Raw genomic sequence first — 25,390 nt, forward strand, 5'->3', positions numbered from 1 at the left:
ATGGGAACTGCAGATGCTGGAGAATCCAAGATAATAAAATGTGAGGCTGGATGAACACAGCAGGCCCAGCAGCATCTTAGGAGCACAAAGGTTGCAGGAACAGCAACTCATATTCCGCTTGGGAACCCTGCAGCCCATTGGTATCAATGTGGACTTCACCAGCTTCAAAATCTCCCCTTCCCCCACCGCATCCCAAAACCAGCCCAGTTCGTCCCCTCCCCCCACTGCACCACACAACCAGCCCAGCTCTTCCCCTCCACCCACTGCATCCCAAAACCAGTCCAACCTGTCTCTGCCTCCCTAACCTGTTCTTCCTCTCACCCATCCCTTCCTCCCACCCCAAGCCGCACCTCCATCTCCTACCTATTAACTTCATCCCACCTCCTTGACCTGTCCGTCTTCCCTGGACTGACCTATCCCCTCCCTACCTCCCCACCTGTACTCTCCTCCCCACCTATCTTCTTTTCTCTCCATCTTCGGTCCGCCTCCCCCTCTCTCCCTATTTATTCCAGAACCCTCACCCCATCCCCCTTGCTGATGAAGGGTCTAGGCCCGAAACATCAGCTTTTGTGCTCCTGAGATGCTGCTTGGCCTGCTGTGTTCATCCAGCCTCACATTTTATTAGCTGGATATCATGTTGTTACAATACATCTTCCCTGTGAAATCGAGATTCCTCCCACACTTGTTTTTCTTTCTATTCTGTACGTATTAATCTTAGTGGTGATTTATTGAGCTCGTTTTTGTGTGTCTTGATTCTTCCAGGCTCTGGTATCGGACTCTCGACAGCTAGCAGTGCCGATGTAACAAACCCAACCAGTAACCTATCCACTGTGGCTGTGCTTCCAGTCTGTGACGAAGTACCAATTGCTGCCTTCACCATGGAGCTGACTCATGCACTCAATGCTATTGGTTAGTGAGCTATTTACCGGGTCTTAAGAATTGAAGACACTGTAAATCAGGAACAAAAACAGAAGTTGCTGGAAAAGCTCAAAGTCTGGCAGCATCTGTGAAGAAAAAGATCAGAGTTAACGTTTCAGATCCGGTGGCCTCAGAAGTGAGGAACTTTGTCAGCATTTACCTGATCTCGCTGACCTTGAATTGTAAAAGCCTCGGGTTTAGTCTGAGCATTGACCTCCGAAACTCTTGTTGTTGCAAGAATACCATCACATTCGAGAAATGCTGAAAGTTTATTCATGATGCAGTTTAGGTTTAACCATGGTTTCACTGAATCTCATCCAGTTTTCCATATCAAGAACTTGGGAAGAGCTAACTTTCGGGCAACAAGCTGATCGTTCTCTGGGCATAAAGGGCTTTCATTCTCCTGACAGTCAGATGCCCTCTTAAGCAAAGATGAGATTGTTGGCTGGAGGGAGTCACCAAAGAACTCTGCCTCACCAGTTAAGGAGATGCTCGAGCACCATGTGCTCAGCAGCTGGTCGATGTGAGTCACGAGCAGGCCATTGGCCCCTTGAGCGTTCTCTGCCATTCAGTGAGACCATGGCTGATCTGACCATTCCACATTCCCACCTACCCCCTACAACCTCTCGCCCCCTTGCTTTATTGAGAATCTATTCACATCTGCCTGAAAAAAGCAATTCAAAGATTCTGCTTCTACCATCTTTTTAGGAATAGAGTTCCAAAGACCTTTGACCCTCTGAGAGAAAACCTGATACCTCCATCTGTCTTGAATAAGCGATCCCTATTTCGAGATTCACCCACAAGAGGAAACCTCTGTTCCGAATGCACCCAACCAAGAACAGTCATTCTCCATTGTGAAGATCTTTTAAACACCTGAATCGATTCGTCTCTTGCTCTAACTCTTATAAACTCCTGTGGCTACAAGTCTAACCTGTCTAACACTCCCGCTTAACACATCTCACCCATTCTAAGTATTAATCTGGTGTACCTTCTGAACCATCAGTGCTCTTCAAGGGCCAAAGGGCTTGTACTGCGCTGTAATGTTCTGTGTTCTATTTCAGTACTCCAAATGTGGTCTTGCTTTTATCATTTCTCATCTCTAACTATACCACTTTTACATCCTGGTTTCCTGAACTTAGGCCACCTCCTCTTGTGTTAATACCATGATTAATTGAGAGCCAACTTTCTGCCTTTGGTCTTTTCTATATGTGCTGTACCCTTCAATATTTGGCTCCCAATTTGTCACCCTACAGCCATCTCTCGGCTATTTAGGGGTGATTTCAGAGGACTGTGGAATTGTAAGTATTACACCCTGTTCAAAAACAAAAGGTTAAAGGATAAGCTCAGCAATTTAAAAACCAGTCAATTTAACTTTGGTAGGAATATTTCTAGAAATAATTAATCAGGACAAAGTTAATAATCATGTAGAAAACTATGGATTAATTCAGAATACCAAGCCTGGATTGTCTAATGGAGAACCAAATATAATTATTTGGAGTTTTCCGAAGAGCTAATGGCATTGAGCGAAATACTGTTGATGTGTGTCACTGCATCGCAGTCCACATATATCACAACAGATTTCAGAAAAGTTGTAGCTCATTGAATAAAAAGGAAAGTAACAAGATGGTTACAAAATTGGCTGAGGACTTGGAAAAGTACTGTTAATGGACCAGTTCTGAGCTGGACAAAGGTTTGCAGTAGAATTCCCTGAGAGTCAGTAGTGGAACTTTATACATAATCTCACTGTGGAGGGAACAATTTCAAAATTTGCAGACAATGCAAACAGTGGGAGTATTGTGAACTATGAGGAGGACAGTTTAGAACTTCACAAGGACATTGACAGGCAGATGGGTGACAAATGAAGTTCAAATCAGAGAATTGAGAGGTGATGCACTTTGGTACAAAGTACATGTAGAGACCAGTATAATTTAAAGGCGGCTATTGTAAGGCGTGTTCAGGTACAGAGACTGGTATATAAGTGCATAGGTCAGTAAAGGTGGCAGGACAAGAAGAGAGCTGTTAATCAAGAATATGATATTCTAGGCTTTATTAATAGCATCAAGTACAAAGGCATGTAAAAGGAGTTTGAGAGTTATATAAGACACTGGTTGGTCCTCAGCTGAAGTATTGTGTACAGTTCTGAGTGCTACATCTTAAAGATTTGAATGCATTCAGTGTGCAAGTTATGAAGGTAAATTGAAGCAATTGAGCTGATTTCCTTGGAGAGAATGATTCCAGAGATGAGAAGCTTCAGTTATGATGAAAAGATTGAAGATATTCAGGATGTCTTTCTTGAAGAAGAGAAGATGAGCAGGTGCTTTGATTGGACTTCTCAAAATCATGAGGCTGGACAGAGTGAATAGCGAGAATCTGTTCCTATTATAAACAAATCACGAATCAGAAGGCACAGTTTTAAAATGATTTGCAAAAGCAATTGAAGTAAGAAAAAGTGTTTTTCACACAGTGGGTAGTTTGGGTCTGGCATTCAGTGCCTGGATTCAAAAAGGCATTGGATGATCATTCCTATTTAAACAATGTGCAGGATTGTAGGGAAAAGATGGGATTAGCACTAAGGCCAAAATGCTCAGATCCAGACTAAACGTGACAGACCAAGTAGCGTCTTTCTCCACTAAAACTCTGAGAATATTATTTCTGCTGTGATCTGTTTTTGTTTTGATGCTATATGCATTCAGGTACAGAGTCTTCAGTTTTATCCTTTTATTATTTTTGCAGCCTCTAGCCCTCTCAGTTGATTCACTTAGATTTGTACTCTGCATTCCTTTGTGTCACAGATTTTGTCATTTCCCAGTCTAATTTTTTTTTCTCTTTTGCCTTGTCTCTACTCTTTGAATCAGCACTTCTTCACAAATTTGACCCGTTTCCCCACTTGAGTTTAAAACCATCTCTGCTCCCTAGTGCTTGTTAGAACACTGGCCCCAGGATAGTTTGGGTGGAGACCGTCCCCATCATGCAGACCCCATTTTCCCCAGAACTGGTGCCATTGCCCCCTCAACTAGAACTCACTTCTACCACACCAGTTTTGAGTCACCCGTTCATATCTCTGATCTTATTTGCCTTATGCCAATTTGGATATGGCATAAATAATAGTGCAGAGATAATGACCTTTTTTAAGTTCTACTTAATGTGATGCTTAGCTCCTCATTCTCTTTATTGCAGAACTGCTTTCCTTGTTCTGTCATCAGGACCGAAAAGGACCATAGTGACTGGATCCTCCCCCTCCCAATGTAAGCACGACTCCAACGCTGAACAGATGTCCTGAATCCTGACATTAGCCAAACAATACAAGTTCTCTAGACTCTTGTTCTTTGTTGCAACGAACAGTGTCAATCCCTCACCACAAATAAATTAATCCTCAATCTACCTTCACCAAGTGGGCAGCAGTGAAGATTGTGAAGAAACTGGCAGCTCCAAATATACAAAGCCAGTTCTAAGCCAATTGTGTTAAAGTAATGGCAGGTTTAAAAACCCAACTGATAACCTGTCCCCTACTGCATTTGAACAAACATGTCAAATGTCCTGTGATTCAAACACCTCACATTGGGTTATAGAGAAATCAATATTAATGATACCTCAAACCAAGTATCGTTTTCCAGAGGCTTTCCTTTCTTTATTCCATTATTCTAATCCCCATTTTTTCTTTCCTCTCCATGTTCTTGCTTTCCTGGAGTCCAGCTTACCTTTAGTACCACAGTCAAGCAATGACTGGAATGCACAAGAGTTCAGTGCCAGCACACTATTGAACTACATGGGGCATCACAGTCATGTCAAATTGTTGTCACCCAATGCCCATATATACAGTATTCCCTCAGCAGTGATCGCTTCACACCTCCTGAATGAGGCTGGGACTTCTCTGATTTGCTTTTTGCTTTGATGCAGAAACATTTTCTAAGCAATTTATCTTGTTAGGATTGGGCCTGCTGTCAGGATCAAGGAAGGGATTGGTAATTGGGGTATATTTTTAAGAGCCCTGTATCATCTGCTGATATGCTGTCTGGCCAGTGAATTGCTTTGACTGCTTAAGTGTGCATGTTGATAATGACAATAACTCTGGCTGTCTTTGTAACTTGCTAGGGCCCACTCTGCTGTTGACCAGTGATATTATTAGGCAGCGTCTGGGTGCATCAGCACTGGACAGGTAAGAGTGCTGTGTAAGAATATCAATAATGTAGTACTGTATAGTATCTAAGAATGTTTTCTCCCAAAATTGCAGTTTGGAACTAGGATTTGGTTGCTATCTGGTGAGATGTGATTTTTGGGACAGATGATTTACTAGAGGTATTGCTTTGATAGGTTGTTAATAGCCAACATTTCCTGATATAACTTTAACCCTAATTTAGTTACATGCTTCAATCAAATCTGAGCTGATTTCTCAAAGATCGATCAGATGTTTGTTTACCAGTGGGGATTTAGGGCAAGGTAGTGGTGTAATGATTATGGCACTGCATCAGTAATCTAGAACTCTAGGCTGATGTTGAGGGCGCATGGGTTTGAATCCCACTATGGCACATGGCGAAATTTGAATCCTGTAAAAGAAAGATCTGGAATTAAGAGCTGGTCCAATGATAACCATGTAACTGTGTTGTCAATTGCAATAAAAACCTACGTGGTTCACCACTGCCCTTTAAAGAAAGCAAATCTGCTCTCCTTCCCTCATCTGGTCTATTTGTGACTCCAGATCCACAGTAATATGGAACAAAAACAAAAGTTGCTGGAAAAACTCAGCAGGTCTGGTAACATCTGTGACGAAAAATCGGAGTTGATGTTTCGGGTCCAGCGACCCTTCCTCAGAACGGATGGCAGCTAGGAAAACGTTGGTTTATATGCAGAAGATAGGATGCGAGGAGAGTGTAAGGAGTAAATAGGTGAGAATAGAACTGGAAGAGAAAGAACAGTTGGACAGACAAAGTTGAGAACGATCTGGCTAGGAGGGGGCTTTTAGTGACTAACAATAAGTAGTGCGTAATGGCAGGCTGTGCAATGACAAGGCCTGGTGTGTGGGGTAGGGAGCCAGGACATGGGAGAGTTCAGACTGATATGAGACCAGAAGGCTGCAGGGCCTCCAAGTGGAAAATAAGCTGTTGTTCTTCCAGCTTGCGCTGAGCTTCGCTGGAGCATTGAAGCGTGCCTGAGACAGATGTTGCTCAGAAAACAGGGTGGTGTGTTAAAAAGTGTCAGGCAACTGGAAGCTAGCGTCTTTTTTGCGAGTAGAACATAGATGTTCTGCAAAGTGGCCCCCCAGTGTAGAGGAGACCACATTGTGAGCAGCGAATACAGTAGGCTAGATTCTGGGAAGTGCAGGTAAAGTGCTGCTTCACCTGGAAGGTATGTTTGAGCCCTTGGATACTGGGGAGGGGAGAGGTAAAGGGGCAGGTGTTACCCCTTTGCTAGTTACAGGGCAAGGTGCTGTGGGATTATGAGGGATGTTTGTGTTGGGAGTAAAGGAAGAGTTGACCAAGGTGTCCTGGAGGGAAATGTCCCTCCAGAAAGTGGACAAGGAAGGAGAAGGAAATATGTGTCTCGGGTAGTATCTCGCTGGAGATAGTGGAAATGGCACCTGATGATCTTCTGGATGTGGATGCTGGTGGGCTGGTAGGTAAAGACAAGGGGAACCCAATTGCTATTGTCGGAGGGAAGAGAGGAGGTGAGGGTGGAAGTGCAAGAGATGGGTCAGGCCAAGTTGAGGACCCTGTTAACAGTGGTGCTGTGGAATCCGAGATTGAGAAAGAACGTAGATGTTTTGGAGGCTTCCTTGTCAAGGTTGGCTTCATCTGAACATACGTGACAGAGACAGGAACTGAGAGAATGGATTGGGAGTCTTTACTGGAAGTAGGGTGTGAGCATATACAGTCCAGGTAGCTGCGGGAGTCAGTGGATTTGTAATGAGTATTAGTGGCCAGTCTATTCCCAGAAATAGGAACAGATGCTAAGGAAGGGAAGGGAGGTGTCAGAGATAGACCAGGTGAAAGTGAGGGCAAGGTGGAAATTGGAAGCAAAATTGATCAACTTTTCCAATTCTAGACAAGAGAGAGAAGCAACATTGATGATTTTGTTGATATATCGGAGTAAGTGTTGTGGGTGGGGTCCAGAGTAGGACTGGAACAGGGAATGAACACATGGCTCACTCTTAACTGCCTTCTGAAATCACCTAGAAAGCCAATCAGTTCACGTGTGACATTGATGTGCAAAAGAGTACTGGCCTCTCCAGTGATCCCAGACAAGGATAAAGAAAATAAAAAAAGTCTTGGCAAAGTTGAGATGCACTGTAGTCCTCCTCACAGGCAGGTTTCTCCTAGGAATATTTGAAGTCCTTGTTTTTAGTTTCATTATTGATTCCAGATTCTTGCCCAAGAGTCTTATGTGTTCTTGGAACATAATATGCGCACACAAAATTGCTTCAGAATATCATATACATACGTGTATAAACATATATAATATAAAATTATGATCTGTACGCACGCACGCACGCACGCACGCACGCACAATCTCATGCTCACACTCACTCTCACGTGCTCACACACAATCTCACACTCACTCACTCTCTCACTCACTCTCACTCACTCCTCACTCTCTCACACACTCACACTCACTCCTCACTCTCTCACACACTCACTCTCACACTCACTCTCGCACTCACTCTCGCACTCACTCTCGCACTCACTCTCGCACTCACTCTCGCACTCACTCTCGCACTCTCTCTCGCACTCTCTCTCGCACTCTCTCTCGCACTCACTCTCGCACTCACACACACTCACACACACTCACACTCTTACTCTCACACACTCACTCACATTCTTACTCTCACACACTCTCTCACACACTCTCTCACACACTCTCTCTCACACTCTCTCACACTCTCTCACTCACACTCACTCACTCTCACTCATTCTCTCTCTCTCTCTCTCTCTCTCTCTCTCTCTCTCTCTCTCTCTCTCTCTCTCTCTCACTCTCTCTCTCTCTCTCTCACACTCTCTCTCTCTCTCTCTCTCACTCTCTCACTCTCTCACTCTCTCTCTCTCTCTCTCACTCACTTTCTCTCTCTCACACACACACACACACACACACACACACACACACACACACTCTCTCTCACACTCTCACACTCACTCTCACACTCACTCTCACAATCACTCTCACAATCACTCTCACAATCATTCTCACTCTCATTCTCACTCTCATTCTCACTCTCATTCTCACTCTCACTCTCACTCTCACTCTCTCACTCTCACACTCTCACACTCACACACACTCTCACACACACTCACACACACTCACACACACTCACACACTCACACACACTCACACACACTCACACACACTCTCACACACTCACACACACTCACACACACTCACACACACTCACACACACTCACACACACTCACACACACTCTCACACACTCTCACACACTCTCACACACTCTCACACACTCTCACACACTCTCTCACACTCTCTCACACTCTCTCACACTCTCTCACACTCACTGTCACACACACACACTCTCTCTCTCTCTCTCTCTCTCTCTCTCTCTCTCTCTCTCTCTCTGTTCATGCACGACTGATCGGGTTAGGAAACAGAGTTCTGCTTTAGTGAACAGTGCCACAAAAGGGATCTGTGTTAAGCTTCAGTGCCTCTTCCATGGCAGACGGAATTGTGAAGCTGCTTACATCTTGCAGATCTTCTGCCCTTCATCCAGTGACTGAAACAAATGACTAGTCAATTATTTTGTTCCTATATGTGGGACCATGCCATGTGAACATTGACTAATGCTTTTCCCATCATTATAGTGGTGTCTATATTGGGGTGGAATAATTCATTGTAAGGCTCATTCTGATCGTGAAAAGCCATGTATGATGGTGGTGTATTTATAATACCACTGATCTAATAATGCATAGGCCCAGGCTGATGCTTCTGTGAATGAGTAAAGGAAATCTGCTGCCCTTACCTGATCTGGCCAACATGTGACACCAGACCCTCTGAAATGGCCTCACAGTCCACAGATCAATTAGGAATGGATAACAAATGTTGTTGGCCCTGCTAACAAAATCCAGATCCCATGAAAGAATTTTAAAAAATTGAAAGCAAAATTGATCAACTTTTCCAATTCTAGACAAGAGAGAGAAGCAACATTGATGATTTTGTTGATATATCGGAGTAAGTGTTGTGGGTGGGGTCCAGAATAGGAATGTGGTGATGGTAATAAGTAGTTTGGCAAGGAATAGTTCCTTCTATTTTACTTGTAGCTATCTTAGAGCATTGTTTGAAAATGAAACAAAAAATCTGTCAATTGTCATACAATTTGAAGTTCTTCCTTTTACCTACAATCATTCCTTTTGCCTAATGTTCAGGAAGTACTGTATTTTTGGGAGACCTTACATGTGAAACAGGAAGTAGGAGATTTTCATGTCTTTAACCTTACGTGGGAACTGTGCCTTCATATGTGTGCTGGATGGGCATACAATTATAACTGAATTACTTCAGAATCTGTTTCTTTTTTGCCAATGGCCAAAATTATGTTCTGAAATCTTGAGGTTTTTTTGCCCAAAGTAGATGAGTGAGACAATAATGCATCGTTTGGAGCAGGAGGAGGTGGGAAACTAGCAGTCATATTGTGTCAACTACTTCTGCTGATACTCTGTTGATATTGCTGTCCCATGGCTGTAACAGCCACTGCTTCATCTTAGTTCAAGCATAACTCCAGGCACCATAGAAATTTGGGAAGACAAGGCTATAAATGTACAGTATAGTTCAAATATACCCAAAAGCTGTAAGCACCTGCCATTTTACTTTGCTGGAATACTTGTGGGAAAAACCTCCATTCATTATTGGAAACTTCTGATGCTGCAACGGTATTCGCTGTAAAAATAGCAGTGAAACATACATTGTTTCATTTCAACAAATAACACATGATAACTAATATTGGTTACATGTGATAGCATTTGTGGTAGAGTTCCTGCCTCTGGGGCCAGAAGGACCAAAATCAACTCCCACCTGCCCCGGAGGTGGGGGATAACATGTCCAAATAAGCTGATTAAAAATATCTATCATTGTCCAAGGAACCGTTGCCTAGCCCACCTATAAAATCTTTTCTTTATTCCCCCACTGAATTGTGAGAGTTAAAAACTGTGTAAATGAAATGAATTCACATTAAATTTTCCCTATTTCTTTATGTATTCATCATGATGATTTGCAGTGCCGGGCCTTGCCTGAATGTACCTGGCCATACCTGGTTTAGTTTGGCCCTGGCTATCCTTGGGAGGTAGTGCCATTTGTGGGCAAGTGTTGCTGATTCCAACTTGAGTCCTTGGTTTCGATGCTCAGTGATGCCCTGCTGTTGTGTTGCTTCCCCGTTGACATTGATGGTTGTCACATAAAGTAGAGTAGCTCCATAGGCTGCACTGTGGGTAAGCAGGTCAGTGTTTTGATTCCCTTTTGCAGCATCCATGAATACCGTCTGTCAGGCTGGCTGGCCCAGCAAGAGGATATCCACCGCATTGTGTTGTACCAGACTGACTACAGCATGACACCTTGGACCCAACGCTGCATTCGGCAGGCAGACTGCATTCTTATTGTCGGACTTGGGGACCAAGAGCCCAGCTTGGGAGAGGTAGTGTGAGACGCTGCGTGGCATTTGTGCACCAAAACTGGCCTATTCCCTCTAACCTACGTGTGAATTGGTTGATGGATGTAGTTGTTTGCAGCAACTTGATGTGACTGATAAAAACCCACTGGCTGTGATAACGAGGGAACAGTAGGGGAGCAGAATAGCGGGGAAGTAAATATCTAGAGCCGCAGAAAAGAAATTTTCTTGGCCACTTAGGGGAATAGAACTTAAGACATTTGAATTACTTGAATTTTGGATATTTCTGAAAAGTGCTAATTACATTGCAAACCTTTTACATATTTTGCCTAGAAGGAATTTTAATTTAAAGTATATAGCAATAATTTAGCTATCACCCTTGGAGAAACTCCCTCCTTTATCTTCGATTAATGTGCAGTAATCTTTCATTACCCACCTGAGGGAGCAGGCAGAGCTTCAATTTTTATGCCTTAGTAAATAGTGCAGCACACCCTCCGTACCCTACCTTGGCTGTATGCCAAGATTACAGCAATTTGAGTAGAATCTATGCTCTGGCACAGAGTGGGATTTTCCTGTGTGCTGGTTGCTGGTTCCTGGATGCTGTAGCACAGGCAGTGCTTTCTTCTCCCACTGGGGATGTACTAAACCAGTGAGATGGATGAGAAACTACCAGTTCTGCAGGGATACTGGTGAAGCTGGAATCATTCTCCTTAAGGTCAGAAATGTTAAAACAGATGTAGTAGAACTGTTCAAATCATGGAATCATACAATCCCCAGTTTGGAAGCAGGCCATTCGGCCCTTGAATTCTACACTGACCCTCCAGACCCATCCACCCCACCCTACGGCTAATTCATCTAACCTGCTCATCCCTGGACACTACGGGCAATTTAGTGTGGCCAATCCACCTACCCTGCACATCTTTGGACTGTGGGAGGAAACCGGAATACCCGTAGGAAACCCCCACAGTCGCAGGGAGAATGTGCAAACTCCACACTGAAACCCCCACAGCCTGAGGTTGGAATCAAACCTGGGTCCCTCGCACTATGAGGCAGCAGTGTTAACCACTGTGCCACTATGCTGCCATCTGCACAGGTCTTTTTTTTTTGCTAGAAGTTTGTGTTTTGCGCAAACCATCGAGCACTGTTTTGGGATTGCGCCCTCCAGCCAGCCCATGCTGTGTCACAATTCAAGCAAACAGATATTTGGAGTTGTTCACTTGATATGCTTGTATAACCAATCTATGCTTTGTATCATCTTGCTTCTGGTGGCCTGAAATAGAGAAATACAGGGCCGTGGAGGCACAATAACAATGTCACTAATCTAATAATCCAGAGGTCCTGAGGCTAATTCTTTGGTCCATGGGTTCAAATCCCACCGTGGTAGTTGGTGAAAATTAAATTTGATTAATACAGTATGGAATATAAAACTAGTTTGAGTAATGGTTGCTATGCCGACCATCATTGATTGTGGCAAAACATCCATCTAATTGGCTGACGTCCTTTTAAAGAAGAAAATGTGCCATCCTTAGTCTCACATTATTCCAGATCCAATGCATTGTGGTTGGTTTTTAACTGCCCCACCAAAATGATTCAGCAACCTCCTCAGTTAAGGATGGAAAGCAAGTGTTGGCCCCTATCAGTGATTCCCATGTTTCATGAAAGAATTTTTATTTTAGAAACAGCATATTTGCATACATAAGGAGAAAAGACAAGGGATCCTTCCAGATGTGATGTTATCTTTAAGACATGTTCCACTTTTTCTGTTAAGATGAACTTTGTAAGGCAATAATAATGCAATTGTTTGGAAATTGTGAGGATGATTTGTATTTGTTCTCATCCATGAATGCTGGATGGCTGTATGCCAAGATTACAGCAATTTGAATATTTGAAAATCTGGCACAGAGTGGGATTTTCCTGTGTGCTGGTCGCTGGTTCCTGGATGCTGTAGCACAGGTAGTGCTTTCTTCTCCCACTGGGGATGTACTAAACCAGTGCGATGGATGAGAAACTACCAGTTCTGCAGGGATACTGGTGAAGCTGGAATCATTCTCCTTAAGGTCAGGAATGTTCAAACAGATGTAGTAGAACTGTTCGAAACCTAGAAAAGTTCAGAACTCGGGCCTTACTATTCTAGGTTGTCACAAGATTTAAAGATCTTATTGAAGTGTACAGGGTTCCCTGTTTACTTTTCCTTTAGACCCAGGTTGACCAAAAATACAAGCCAGGATTTTACACTTGACAGAAATTCCTATTTATTAGAAATAACTAGAATCTAGTGACAAGTTAACAACTCTAAACTGTCAGCATATATCTGTACTGGTTAATAATCCCTTCATAAAACTCATCGCATTATGTGCATGTCTAAATACTGCTTAAATGTTATGAGGGTTTCTGTCTCTATCACCTTACAAACAGTGGGAACAAAAATTGCTGAAAATCACAACAGCTCAAAAAGCATCTATGGAGAGAGAACAAGCTAATGTTTGAGTCTAGATGACTCTTCTTCAGAGCTGGTGTGAAGTATGGAGGAGACAGCATTTATGCAAGAGTGGATCAGCATCCTTTCTCCCCCAGCACTTTACTGCCCTTCATACTATGGCATAAATGCTTCCCCCTCCACACTTTGCTCAGCTCTGATGAAGAGTCATCTAGACTTGGAATGTTTGCATGTTCTCTCTCCACAGATGCTACGTGACCCGCTGTGATTTCCAGCATTTTTTGTTTTTGGTACAGATTCCAACATCTGCAGTAAATTGCTCCTACCTTACAAGCAGTGTCAGGTAACTATTTTTTTAAAAAAGCACACCAATCCTTTCCACAATCTTGGTTTTTAAAATAGTCCTTTCTCTGTTTTTCAGAGTATAATCACAAATACGGGAAAATAAAAAGAGACAATTTTTGTACTTGCCCTCTTACCGTGCTCCATCCAGGCTTCTCTCATGTTGAGCATGTGTCTACACAGCTGCTAGGTTTCCCTTGTCTATATTGGAACTTCATATTTCTCTGCACTCCATCTCTGCAGCTGGAACAGATGTTAGAGAACACAGCCGTTCGGGCACTGAAACAGCTCATCCTTTTACACAAGGAAGATGGTCCCAGTCCTTCCCGGACCGTGGAGTGGCTGAACATGAGGAGCTGGTGTTCCGGGCACTTTCACATCAAGTGTCCTCGCAGGATCTTCTCTCGTCGGAGCCTCCAAAAATTGGTAACTGGGCTTGGGCTATCTGACCGTGGGTGACTGCGGAAATGCAGATCTGTGAGCGAGATGGGTAAGTGGGAACAATTGACTTTGTGTGGGTAGCTTGCTGGGAATGTGTGGATTGCAGGATTTGGCTATGAGGTGGGAATGGGCCAGAGCAAGCAATGTTAAGTGAGGTAGAAGGGAACTGGATGGGATAAGGAGTAATTATCATTCTTCTTTCAGAGGGAGATGTATGAAAAACTATTTGAGAAAACAGCAGATCGACACAGCGATTTTTCTCGACTGGCCCGAATCCTCACAGGAAACACAATCGCACTGGTCTTAGGAGGGGGAGGAGCCAGGTAACTGGAGTTAAATGATCAGTTCAGATGTTGTTAGAAGTGAGGAGTGGCACTTGATGCTCTCCCCACCCCACCCTGGAACCCTCCATCATTAAGTGGTGTATCTACTTTCCATAAGAACCAAAAGAACTGCGGATGCTGTAAATCAGGAACCAAAACAAAGTTGCTGGAAAAGTTCAGCAGGTCTGGCAGCATCTGTGGAGGAGAAAACAGAGTTAACGTTTTGGGTCTGGTGACCCAAGTTCTGAGGCAGGGTCACCGGACCTGAAACATTAACTCTGTTTTCTCCACCACAGATGCTGCCAGACCTGCTGAGCTTTTCCAGCAACTTTGTTTTGGTATCTACTTTCCATGTTGAATAGGAATGTCACTGGTGCACTCATTACCGTTTTTTGATTCTATGGAAGTGCATTTTTCAAGAAGTTCCTTGGGATAGCAGGGATATTTATTTATTTTAAATAGTCATACGTACTGATGGGGGAAAAACAGTGTTAAAAAGCGCAGATTCTCATTGATACTTTAGACCTTTAGTGCCCTTCAATCTATCTTGCCTAGAATTCTGACTGAATCTTTTGCCCCTCCTTGAAGGTGTCCATCAGTGATTGGCTCCATAAAAGGTCTGTTCTGTTCTTCTTTCTCACTCTCCCACCTTGTGCACATGTGAATAACTTGCTGCTCCCCAGCCAAGCCTAGCTTGATCACACCTGTGTGGTTGCTTTTGGTAAATAAAGAACCATGCAGCACAGGAGCAGGCCCTTGACGCTCCTAACCCTTCACAGACGCATGTTGCTTTTCTGTACTAAAACTGTCTTCACTCAGAGGATCCCCATCTCTCTCTTCCTTTCCTATTCATGTATTTGTTCAGGTGTTTCTCGAGTGCTGCTCTTATGTCTGCTTCCACCACCACCTCTGGCAGAGCATCCCAAGCACTTACCACCCTTTGTGTGAAAAACTTGCCTCACACATCTCTTTTAAACTTTGCCCCTGCTGCACCTCGAACCTGTATCTCTTAGTAATTAACCCCTCACCCTGTGGAAAAAGCCTCCTACTTCCCACTGTATCCATGCCATTCACATTCTTATAAATGTGCATCAGGTTGCCCCTCAACCTCCTGCATTCCAGTGAAAACAAACCTAGTCTATCCAACCTTTCTTCATAGATAAAATTCCCCATACCTGACAACGTCCTGGTAAACCTTTTCTGTACCCTCTCCAAAGCCACCACATTCTTCTGGTGGTGTGGTGAGCAGAACTGTATGCAATAATCCAAGTGTGGCCTAACTAAAGTTCTATAAAGCTGAAGCATAACTTGTCTATCCTTACACACAGTGCCCCTTCCAATGAAGGCAAACATGCCATAGGCCTTTCTTTACTGCCTTATCTACTTGCTGTGATCTGTGGACCAGTATATGACGTGGGAGATCCCTCTGCATATCAGTAGTCCTAAGGGGTTCTGCCATTCACTATCATTTCCGTCTGTACTTGACTTTACAAAATGCATCACTTCACCTTTGTCCAGATTAAACTCCATCTGACATTTTTCTGCCTCCTCCTGATCTATATTCTGCTGTAACCTCTGACAATTCTCCGCACTATCCGCAACTGCACCAGGCTTTGTATCAACTGCAAACTTAGTAATTAATCGAGCCGCATATAAACATAGAATATAGCAGCAGGAGGAGGCCAATCAACTCTTCCAGCCTGCTCTGCCATTCTTCACAATCATGGCTGATCATCCATCTCAATAGCCTATTCTCCATAAGCTTTGAACACTTTCACCCCAAGTACTATATCTAGTCAGCTCTTTAAAACCCTGTATTCCTCCAAATCATTTATGTAGACCACAGCGGCAGAGGCCCCAGGACTGTTCTCTATGGGACACCATATTCCAAGAAGCATCCTCCGCTTGCCTCCTATGATTAATCCAGTTCTGTACCCAGAGATAGTAGGAACTGCAGATGCTGGAGAGTCTGAGATAACAAAGTGTAGAGCTGGATGAACACAGCAGGCCAAGCAGCCGAAACGTCAGCCTTCCTGCTCCTCTGATGATGCTTGGCCTGCTGTGTTCATCCAGCTCTACACCTTGTTATCTCAGTTTTGTACCCATCTTGCCAGCTCACCCTGGCCCAGTGTCTTTTTGATTGACAAACTGTGCTTTACAGTGTCATGTATCGAAAGGATTGGATCAGACTGAGCTGCTCCTATTGCACTGCTGTTGATGTCAGATATAGTGCTAGGGAGCTTACAAAGCACAGCTTCTGGGATGGGGTTTAAAGTCACAGCATTCTGACTTTGACAATCTCCATAGAAGCTAGTATTCTTTAAAGAGAAATTTGACCTTCAGGTTTAACTGAAAGAGTAACAGAAATCATAGACTTTACATTTAACTTTACTGGGACAAATGACTCAAAAATTAACTCACTATTTTCATTCGTATATAATCTGTGCTTAAAACTATATAAATTGTAGCATTTTACTTATCACTCATTGCACCCTTCATGAAGTTATAGCCCTTATCGCAAACAGTTCAGAGCTACTTCCACCTTTTAATGGGCTGCTGCTTTTGTCCTTTCCCAGTTGAATAACTTCAAATCCTAGACATGGCTCTCATTGTGAGGATTACACTGCAAACTACTTCCTCTAGCTTCAAACTAGGGAAATCTTCCAACTTCTAACTCACCAAAAACGCTGTCTTACATCTGAGTCTGAGACCCACCTGCCTTCTGGACAGAGAACAATAGGGTTAACATCTGAGGAAGGGTCACTAGACCAAAACGTTAACTCTGATTTTTTTTTCTTCATAGATGCTGCCAGACCTGCTGAGCTTTTCCAGCAACTTATGTTTTTGTTCCAGAGTTAACGTTTTGTCTGCTTAAGGTGCAGATCTTGTTGGCACCATTCCAGCTGTCAACATCTCGGTTAACTCCTGACCACAGAAGGCGACGTGGGATATGGGGCTAGTTTAGTTTGGGAAACTTGGTCAACTTGACAAGTTGGACCAAAGGGTCTGTTCCCCTACAGTATGACTGTCACTCGAAATTAACAGGAAAGGGCAGAATAGACAGAGATCAACCGTTTTCACTGGTTTGAGACTCTAGAACTACGGGCACAGCCTTAGAATGAGGGCCGGACCATTCTGGAGAAATGTTAGCAAGCATTTCTGTACACAAAGGGTGGCTAAGATTTGGAACTGTCTTCAACAAACAGGAATAGATGCTGGATCAGTTATTATTTTTAAATTTGAGGTAAACTTGCCTTAAACAAAAGTATTAAGGAATAAGGGCCAAAAACAGGCACCTGGAGTTGGGCCAATGATCAGCTTTGATCTTGCTGAATGGCGAAACAGGCTTAAGAATAGCCCACTTCCGTTCCTATGTTTCCTGTATTGCTGGGTTAAAAGGAAGCTTGTAACCTGATGTCAAAATGGTTTCCCCTGATATCCTCATCATGGCAATGGACACACACACTATTTTTATCTTAAAAGTAAAATTAATTAGTTATTCCACATCCCAACTTCTTTTTGTCATAGAAGTAAAAGGGATAGTTTGTTGCACAACTGTTTGCTGAGCGTTTTGTATTATAGTTATCTGGGACTTTGGGAGACTTGTGGCCCACTCATTGTGGGCTTAAATCATGCTGTCATGTGTTTTACTTTGAGATAACAACGTGTAGAGCTGGATGAACACAGCAGGCCAAGCAGGAAGGCTATGTGTTTTACTTTCATCTTATTCTAGATATTTTCTAATTATGCTGCTCATAGATGGTACGACACACTCCTGGAACAGTTAGGAATTGAACCTAGGCCTCCTGGCTCAGAGGAAGGGATGCTACCACTGTATCACAAGGACCCTAATAGTGCTGTCATTTTTCCCCCCTTTCTCTTTCATTATCTTTTTCATTTAACCTATGTTTCTATTCACCCTGTTCAGTGATGGAGCAGGTAGATCTTGAACCCAGACCTCTCACTTCAGGTGTAAAGACACTACCACTGTACCACAAGAATCGCCAGTACCCAGTAGTACTGTTATTTTCTTCAACCTATTTTTCTAATCAAACATCTTTGGAGCAGCTGGGTCTTGAACCTGGGCCTCTTGGCCTGGAGTAGGGACACTACCATTGTGCCACAAGAGGACTCAATAGTACCGTCATTTTTTTAAAAAAACCTAGTTTTCTAATCAGTATTGTCCATTGTCCCTCAATAAAGCAATGTGAGCCTTCCTCCAGTCTCTAAGTCTGGTTGGTTTAATCGTTACGGTCGGACAGTTTCCTATACAGGCCATCTTACCTTTATTGTCTCCCCTGCATTCAAAGTGACAGACCCAAAATATAGCCGTCTTTTAAACCAGAAAATGCATCCTAAAATGCCACAATCACCCATACCTCAATTATAGCATTAACACATATTTCAGGCAAGGACCACCCACTCCCTCTGAATTTTGTAGCCAAACTTTCAATGAAATTGTAGCATTGGAAGTTGTTGACCATTCTATCCTGTACCAGCAACAATGGGCCAAGAATGAATCAAGTCCCAAATCTCAGTCAGTGCTTCTCACTGTCTTGTATGGGACATTGTAAAAGCAGAACTCTGTGCTTCCAGCCAGAGAGGAAAATCACCAAGGGCCTGTTGCTGAAAGTTATCGAGGGGTCACTGCAGGGAAGTGCAGATAAAGACAGAATCAAACTCAGCATTTTTGTTGCTGCATATTGTCAATGCTACTTGTTGCATCTCATACAGAGTGCTGTTTGCAAAGATATGCAGCAGAGGACAGGGTGAAGCTAGGCTTCCAAAAGCAATCAGCCAGGCTGCAGAAATGTTTCTGAATTCTTGTGTGAGAGAGGTTGTAGTTTGGAAGCTTTGAATGGTGATTGTAACAGTGCTATCTCCATCCAAACCTGCACACTCCTGCTTTCCCTTACTTCTCCCCTTTCACCTCACCTTCTCTCCTCCATTCCAATACCATCCCATTATCTCCCACCACCCCCCCTTCCCTCTTTGACACCTGCTCACTTCCTATTGTTGGCCCTATCAGGGGATGCTCACATGTTGGTGTAATGAAGGCCATGGAGGAGATTGGAATCCCGGTCGATATTGTTGGAGGAACCTCTATTGGGTCGTTAATTGGGGCATTATATGCTGAGGAGCGGAGTGCAGTGAGGACGAAGCAGAGAGCAAGAGAGTGGGCAAACGTAAGTCTTTTTCCAGATTTGATTTATTTATCCTCCACAAAACTGATCCAGAAACATAAGAACACTTCACACAAGTTCAAGATAATCCTGAGCTCAACTATCCGCTAAAGATGTTCTGAAATGTAGCTACTGTCTTAATTTTTCCTTTCATAAACCATTTGACCTGTTCTGAAATATGCATGTCCCTCTTCTTTCAAATATCATTCCCAATTGTGTATTCCACAGCCTCTGATTTTAAATAATAAAGTTTCTCCTGCTCTTGTCTGAAAAATTTTGCATTTTCTCTTTTATTTACATCCCATTGTTCCTCTCCCAACAGCCACAGGGAATCGCCCTTCTCGCTCCTTCGGAATTTTACATGTCTCTTGAAATCACCCATTCCACCAAAAAAAGCTTCAAATTTTCTAGTCGAACTTTATTTACATCTTCAAATAAAAGGCAGCACCCTGGTGAATCTGGTCATTTTTAAACAGAATCTTTTCAGCTTGACACGACTGCTTTCTAAAAAAAATTAATTTAGCCAGAGTTTAAAACTCATCGCCATATGTTTAGCTTTCTTGCTGTTGGATCATCCTCATCAGTTCTCTGCCCAAACTCACGTTGCACTAACAGCCACAACGGGCAGGTCCTGAATCTACCCAAACCGGAACAGAAATCAACCCCTATGCTGTGGCACTGATCTGCAGCACAGTGGCCATCCAGCCAACTGTCCTTCACTCGGGGAGTCTGAGTTGCTGTGGCATTTTTACATGCACGTTCTAATCGGGAGCCTTACATAGTGGTAGTAGAGACATCTATGCCTTCCCATCATGTATCTGACCAGGAAACAATTTTACCACCTACCATTGACGTGTTGGGAGGATTTACTGACTGGTACTCTACGTGTTTAGCCGGATCATGAGCCACCTTCTGTGGCTGTCAGATCCTGGAGTGGGACTTGAACTCTGGGCTCTTACTCCAAGGCAGGGTCTGTACCCCACTGTGCCAAAAAAACTCTTTGATTTAGAATATTAAAGGAAAAGGGGCCTAAGTATTGGTCAGGATACTTGGGAGCTCTCTGCTGTTGCAGGGTCCATCATGTCCACCCAAGGACAGGCACAGCCCTGATTTAACCTGAGAGACGGTATTCCTACCAATGCAGTTTTCAATTAGAATTTTTCACAGTTATTTTATTATTATTTCATCACAGATGCTGCACTAAATTTCTGCAGTAAAATCTGCAGTCCATGTCATGGGCAAGGGTGCTGTGCACTCAGCTTCAACTAATTTTCCTTCTAAGGTTTTAGAGTAGATTTGTAGCTCAGGGTTGTGGATGTTGTGGTTGGTTGAACCAGCTCGGCGAGCCAACCAACCATAATATTCCCTTCACCACTCCTTAGTTTGTGCCACATTCTCCACCAACCAATTCAACCCACCTCCAGCCTAGTCTGTAGCATCAAAAACAAAGTTGCTGGAAAGCTCAGCAGGTCTGGCAGCATCCGTGAAGGAGAAAACAGAGTTAACGTTCTGGTGACTCTTCCTCAGACCGACTGCATCTAGTGCTCCCGATTTGGTCTTCTCGACATCAGTGAGACCAAACATAGACTTGGTGACCATTTTTCCAAGCATCTTCACCTGGCCAGAAACAGCCAGCCTAACCTCCTGCTCATCGTCCATTTCAACTCTGCTAACCCCCAACCCCGCCCCCTACTCTCCCTCTGACATGCCCATCCTCACCCTTCTCCGGTATCTCAATGAATCAAATCGCAAATTTGAGGAACAATACTTTATCTTCTGGCCGGGCATCCCACAGCCTGGAGGACTTAACTTTAAGTTCTGTAATTTCAAATTACCTTTCCATCTGTCCCCCAGCTCTCTCTCCACCGTCCGCCCCTCCCTTTCATTCCAGCTACCAGCCAGACTCATCCTTTCCATCGATCAACCTGGTCATACCTACTACTGGTGTCCATCTATCACCATCCTGATACACTCTCCCACCCCACTCTTATTTGCCCCTGTCCCACATCCAGCCCTGAAGAAGGGTAATACCCGAAACATTGACTTCTCCTCCAGTTGTGACCTGGTTTGCTGTGTTTTTCCAGCATCCTGTTTGTCTACCTTAGATCCCAGCACCTGCAATCTCCATTCAACTAATAGGAGTTAGGGGTCCGGTTGTGGCTGTACATGATTTTGGTTAGGCCACTTTTGGAATACAGTATTTAATTCTGGTCTCCCTGCTACAGAAAGATGTTATAAAACTTGAAAGGTGCAGGAGAGATTTAAAAGGATGTTGCAGGGGTTGGAGAGTTTGAGCAAAGGAGAGACTGAATAGGCCGGGTCTGGTTTTCCTGGAGCGTTGAGGCTGAGGGGTGACCTTGTACACATTTACAGAATCATGAGGGGTATGGATAGGGTGAATTTTTCACAGAGTAGGGGAGTCCAAAATTAGAGGTCATAGGTTTAAGGCGAGAGGTGAGGATTCAATAGGGAACTAGGGGGCAATTTTTTCCACATAGAGGGTGATGCATGTATGCTATGAGCATTTAAAAGGCATCTGGGTGGGAACATGAGTAGGAAGGGTGTAGAGGGATATGGGCCAAATGCTGGCAAATGAGAATAGGTTTATCCAGGAAATCTAGGCAGCATGGGCGAGTTGGACCAAAGGATCTGTTTTTGTGCTGTACAATGCCCACCATAACCTCTGGCACAACCAGGGAATGACCCATCAGCCCAAACAAATGAGTATCAGTTACAGTGTTTGCGTAATCACCAATAGGTATTTATCCAGGGTACTCAATGCTGAAAGTGTTTTCCTGTTTAGTCAAGGGGTTCATAGATACAAATGAGAACGTTAATATCTTTCCGTCTTCTGTAGGCAATGAACTCTGTCTTCAAAACTGTGTTAGACCTGACCTACCCCATCACCTCTATGCTGTCGGGTTCTGCCTTTAACACAAGCATTGCTGATGTGTTTGAAGACAAACAAATTGAGGTAAGTTTCAAAACAAAACTTCTTCCCGCCTGCAACCAAACAAAAACAACCCTTGGTGAACGAACTTGACAAGGAATATTGTGCTGTCCTCACACAAACCATTCAAGGAGTCATGTTCACGTGGCTTGTTACAGGTCAAAGAGACAAGGCCACATGAATGACTCAGTTCAATACCAATTGATTGTTCCAGAACTGATTAATCATCCCTAATGGTTCCACTCAAGAGACCCACAGTAGTGGAATGCACCTTAACCTTTGTAAACCACTCAAAATACTTCTTGATATTGGATGTCTATCTATTAGGGCTAATCTTTACTGCTGAGACTGGATGAGACCAAGACTAGGGGACACGTTTTAAAAATAAGAGATGTCCTATTTAAAACGAAAATGAGGATCTTTTTCTGAGGTTCACTGGTCCAAGGAGCTCTCTTGCCTAGAGAGTTATTGGAGGCAGGGTCATTGAAGACTGAATTAGTGATAATTTACATACAGCGGATCCATAATAGATGGGAGATAGGCAAGCCAGTTTGAGGCCACAGTCTGAACTATTCTGATCTTATCAAATGGCAGAGCAGGTGCGAGGGGCCTATTCCTGCGTCTAGTTCATACGAGAAGACTACTTCACCTGTGCTTTTGGCTTCACATTAATGAATTCTCCAAGTTCGTTAGCAAAGCAGCATCTGTGATGTTGGGCATTTGAACCAAGTTGTATCTTTGCAATGGTCGCATTTTGGATTGGTAACAATTTGCTGCCACCGCTGACACACACTAGCATCAGTGTATGCCATCTACAAGATGCACTGCAGAAATTGACCAAAGATCCTTAAACAGCCCTTCCAATCCTACTACCACTACCATCTAGAAAGACAAAGGCAGCAGATACATAGGAACACCACCACCTGCAAGATCCCCTCCCTGCGCTCACCAACCTGACTTGGAAATATATAAGCAAAAGATCAAAGGGTCACAGAACTGCTGTGAATGTGTTGAACAGACCTAAGACAACGTATTTTAAGTGTGAGGCTTTGTTCAACATATTTGCATCAGTTCTATGACTCTTTGACCTTAAATTCTCTGTCTGATGCCACCTGACACCTGAAGAAGGAGCGAGACTCTGAAATCTTGTGTCTTCAAATAAGCCTGTTGGACTATAACCTGGTGTTGTGTGATTTTTGACCTTGCCCACCCCATCATGGAAACATATAGCCATTCTTTCACTGTAGTTATGCCAAATTCCTGGAACTCCCTCCCCAATTGCATCATGGGTCTACCTTCACCACAGTCAAGTAGGCAGTTCACCACCACCTCCTCGAGGGTGACTCGGGATGGGGAATAAGGGCTTGCTCAGCCAGAGATGCCTGCATTCCACAATTGAATAGCATAAAAATTAGGTCAAACAATTTTTCTGCAAAAGCATGTGACTTCAGTAAACCTACTCCGCAACCATCTGGAGAGAGAATTGCTCGAGTTAAGCCTTTACCACCAACAATAAAACAGGTGGCCAGCAGCCACAAGTGGGCTGAATTGAAAAGTAAAGATTGATTCCAGCAAAAGTCTTTAGTTTTTAGGAGCCTCCAGGTCAGCAAGGCTGGAAATAAGTCTTCACGGTCTCAAAGTATTCAAAGTTTGAAAGAAGCCAGTGGAGTGAAACTGTGACAGAGAATCTGGTGAAAGGAAATCCTTTTAACCTTGTCAGTTGACAAAGAAATTATAGACTAAAGATAGGAGTGATACTTTACTGGAATTGACAGTGTAAACGATATTGTTAGGTTTTTTGCTCATTATGGTGAGACTTTGCAAGTAATTTTTCATATAAGAGGACAGCCTTGTTTCCTTTTCTTCTATGTAATGAACACATGTTCCTTTGTAACTAGTAAGTGGCAGCCTGATGTAAACAAGTTCAGTAAATTACCACCACAGTAACTAAATTGCTGCAATAAAACTTAAGGCCTATCAATCCAGGTTTTAGTCTGAAATATGTCAATACTGGACAAGCTCTCAGTTGGGAGTCATTAAAAGTTTGCTACTGGAAAGTGCTATAACCACAGCTGTTCACAGATCATAACACTGTTTTTTATCCCCACCCCACTTCAGGACCTGTGGATCCCATATTTCAATGTAACAACTGATATCACCGCATCTGCGATGCGAGTGCACAAAGATGGTAAGATTGTCTGTTTGCTGTGGGTCTGTGGCTTGTTCTATGTGTAAGGAGTTTACACCCTGTCTGAGTACCCTGTCTTCTGCCAGCAAGGAGTTTGTAGTTCCTTTTTGTCCTTGTCCAATAGGAAGTAGTTTTCCTTCTCCTTCCATAAATTGACGGTCACTTATCAAACTGCTTGGAGTGCTGTAATACTTTAGTAGGTTGAAGCAAGGTTTTAGCAGCAGTAGATGAAATTCTATTGTGCGGTTATTCTGTTAGCATCTGAAAGTCTACCTTCAATTTTCCAATCTGAACATTGCACAGTTGAATGAGTCTTCGTGGATGCATGAAGGAATGTTGCAGCCTGACTATTTTTGTCAGCGTATCACACAACACTTTAAACAAAAAAAAAGCAGCATTCATAGAGTAGTTTTAAAATGTTGATCCTGTACATTGGAATCTATAAGAATTCTAGTTTGGGAATTGATTGTTTTGTGCAGCTGCCATTGCAGTTTCCTGCAGTGACTTTCTTCAAATGTTCAATCACAAACTAATTAATTCTGCCACCAAATTTTATTCAACGTCGCGCATTATGCTGCAGCTCAGTTTCAAACCCAGTTGGGTATGATCGCTTGGCAGAAGCTCAGTAGTCAGCACAGGAATTTCATTGCAAGCCACTATTTGTTTTGGATGTACTATCTGTTTGGTATGCTGTAGTATTTGACTCTTTAACCATTTAAGTTACTAAGCGTACCTTTCAGCAATATAATCTTATAACTATCAAAACCCTGTGCAAGTGATCCTGCTAATGCTGGTGTGTTCGGGTATTTAAAGCTGCCTCCAAGTGTGAGCTGGATTGGATGCAAGTTAAAGCCTGAAATTTAGGTCAAATTTTGAGCTTGAAGAAGTGCATGCTTTGCTATAGTCGATTAGTCAACTGGGCTAGAACTTGATCACCTAGAGAAGGGCAGGCATTGGAATGCAGGAATGATAGGGGAGTTATGTGGCAGCAACAGCAGGTGGGAATGGTGA

The 25,390-nt window shown here is 43.3% G+C and overlaps 1 protein-coding gene across 13 annotated transcripts in view; it reads left to right on the plus strand.

Annotated features, from left to right (window-relative positions):
- The window catches only part of pnpla6 (patatin-like phospholipase domain containing 6), a 170,928-nt gene that overhangs the window by 102,309 nt on the left and 43,229 nt on the right, over positions 1-25,390 (plus strand). For all 13 annotated transcript variants that reach the window (XM_059639836.1, XM_059639834.1, XM_059639833.1 and 10 more), the window contains 8 exons: positions 763-909; positions 5,011-5,074; positions 10,374-10,542; positions 13,538-13,720; positions 13,940-14,058; positions 19,088-19,244; positions 22,099-22,215; positions 24,310-24,379. In XM_059639836.1, the coding sequence (XP_059495819.1) occupies positions 763-909; positions 5,011-5,074; positions 10,374-10,542; positions 13,538-13,720; positions 13,940-14,058; positions 19,088-19,244; positions 22,099-22,215; positions 24,310-24,379 (1,026 nt within the window). The remainder of the gene's footprint in view (positions 1-762; positions 910-5,010; positions 5,075-10,373; positions 10,543-13,537; positions 13,721-13,939; positions 14,059-19,087; positions 19,245-22,098; positions 22,216-24,309; positions 24,380-25,390) is intronic.

The sequence above is a fragment of the Stegostoma tigrinum genome, chromosome 35 (assembly GCF_030684315.1).
Source record: "Stegostoma tigrinum isolate sSteTig4 chromosome 35, sSteTig4.hap1, whole genome shotgun sequence".
NCBI lineage: Eukaryota > Metazoa > Chordata > Chondrichthyes > Orectolobiformes > Stegostomatidae > Stegostoma > Stegostoma tigrinum.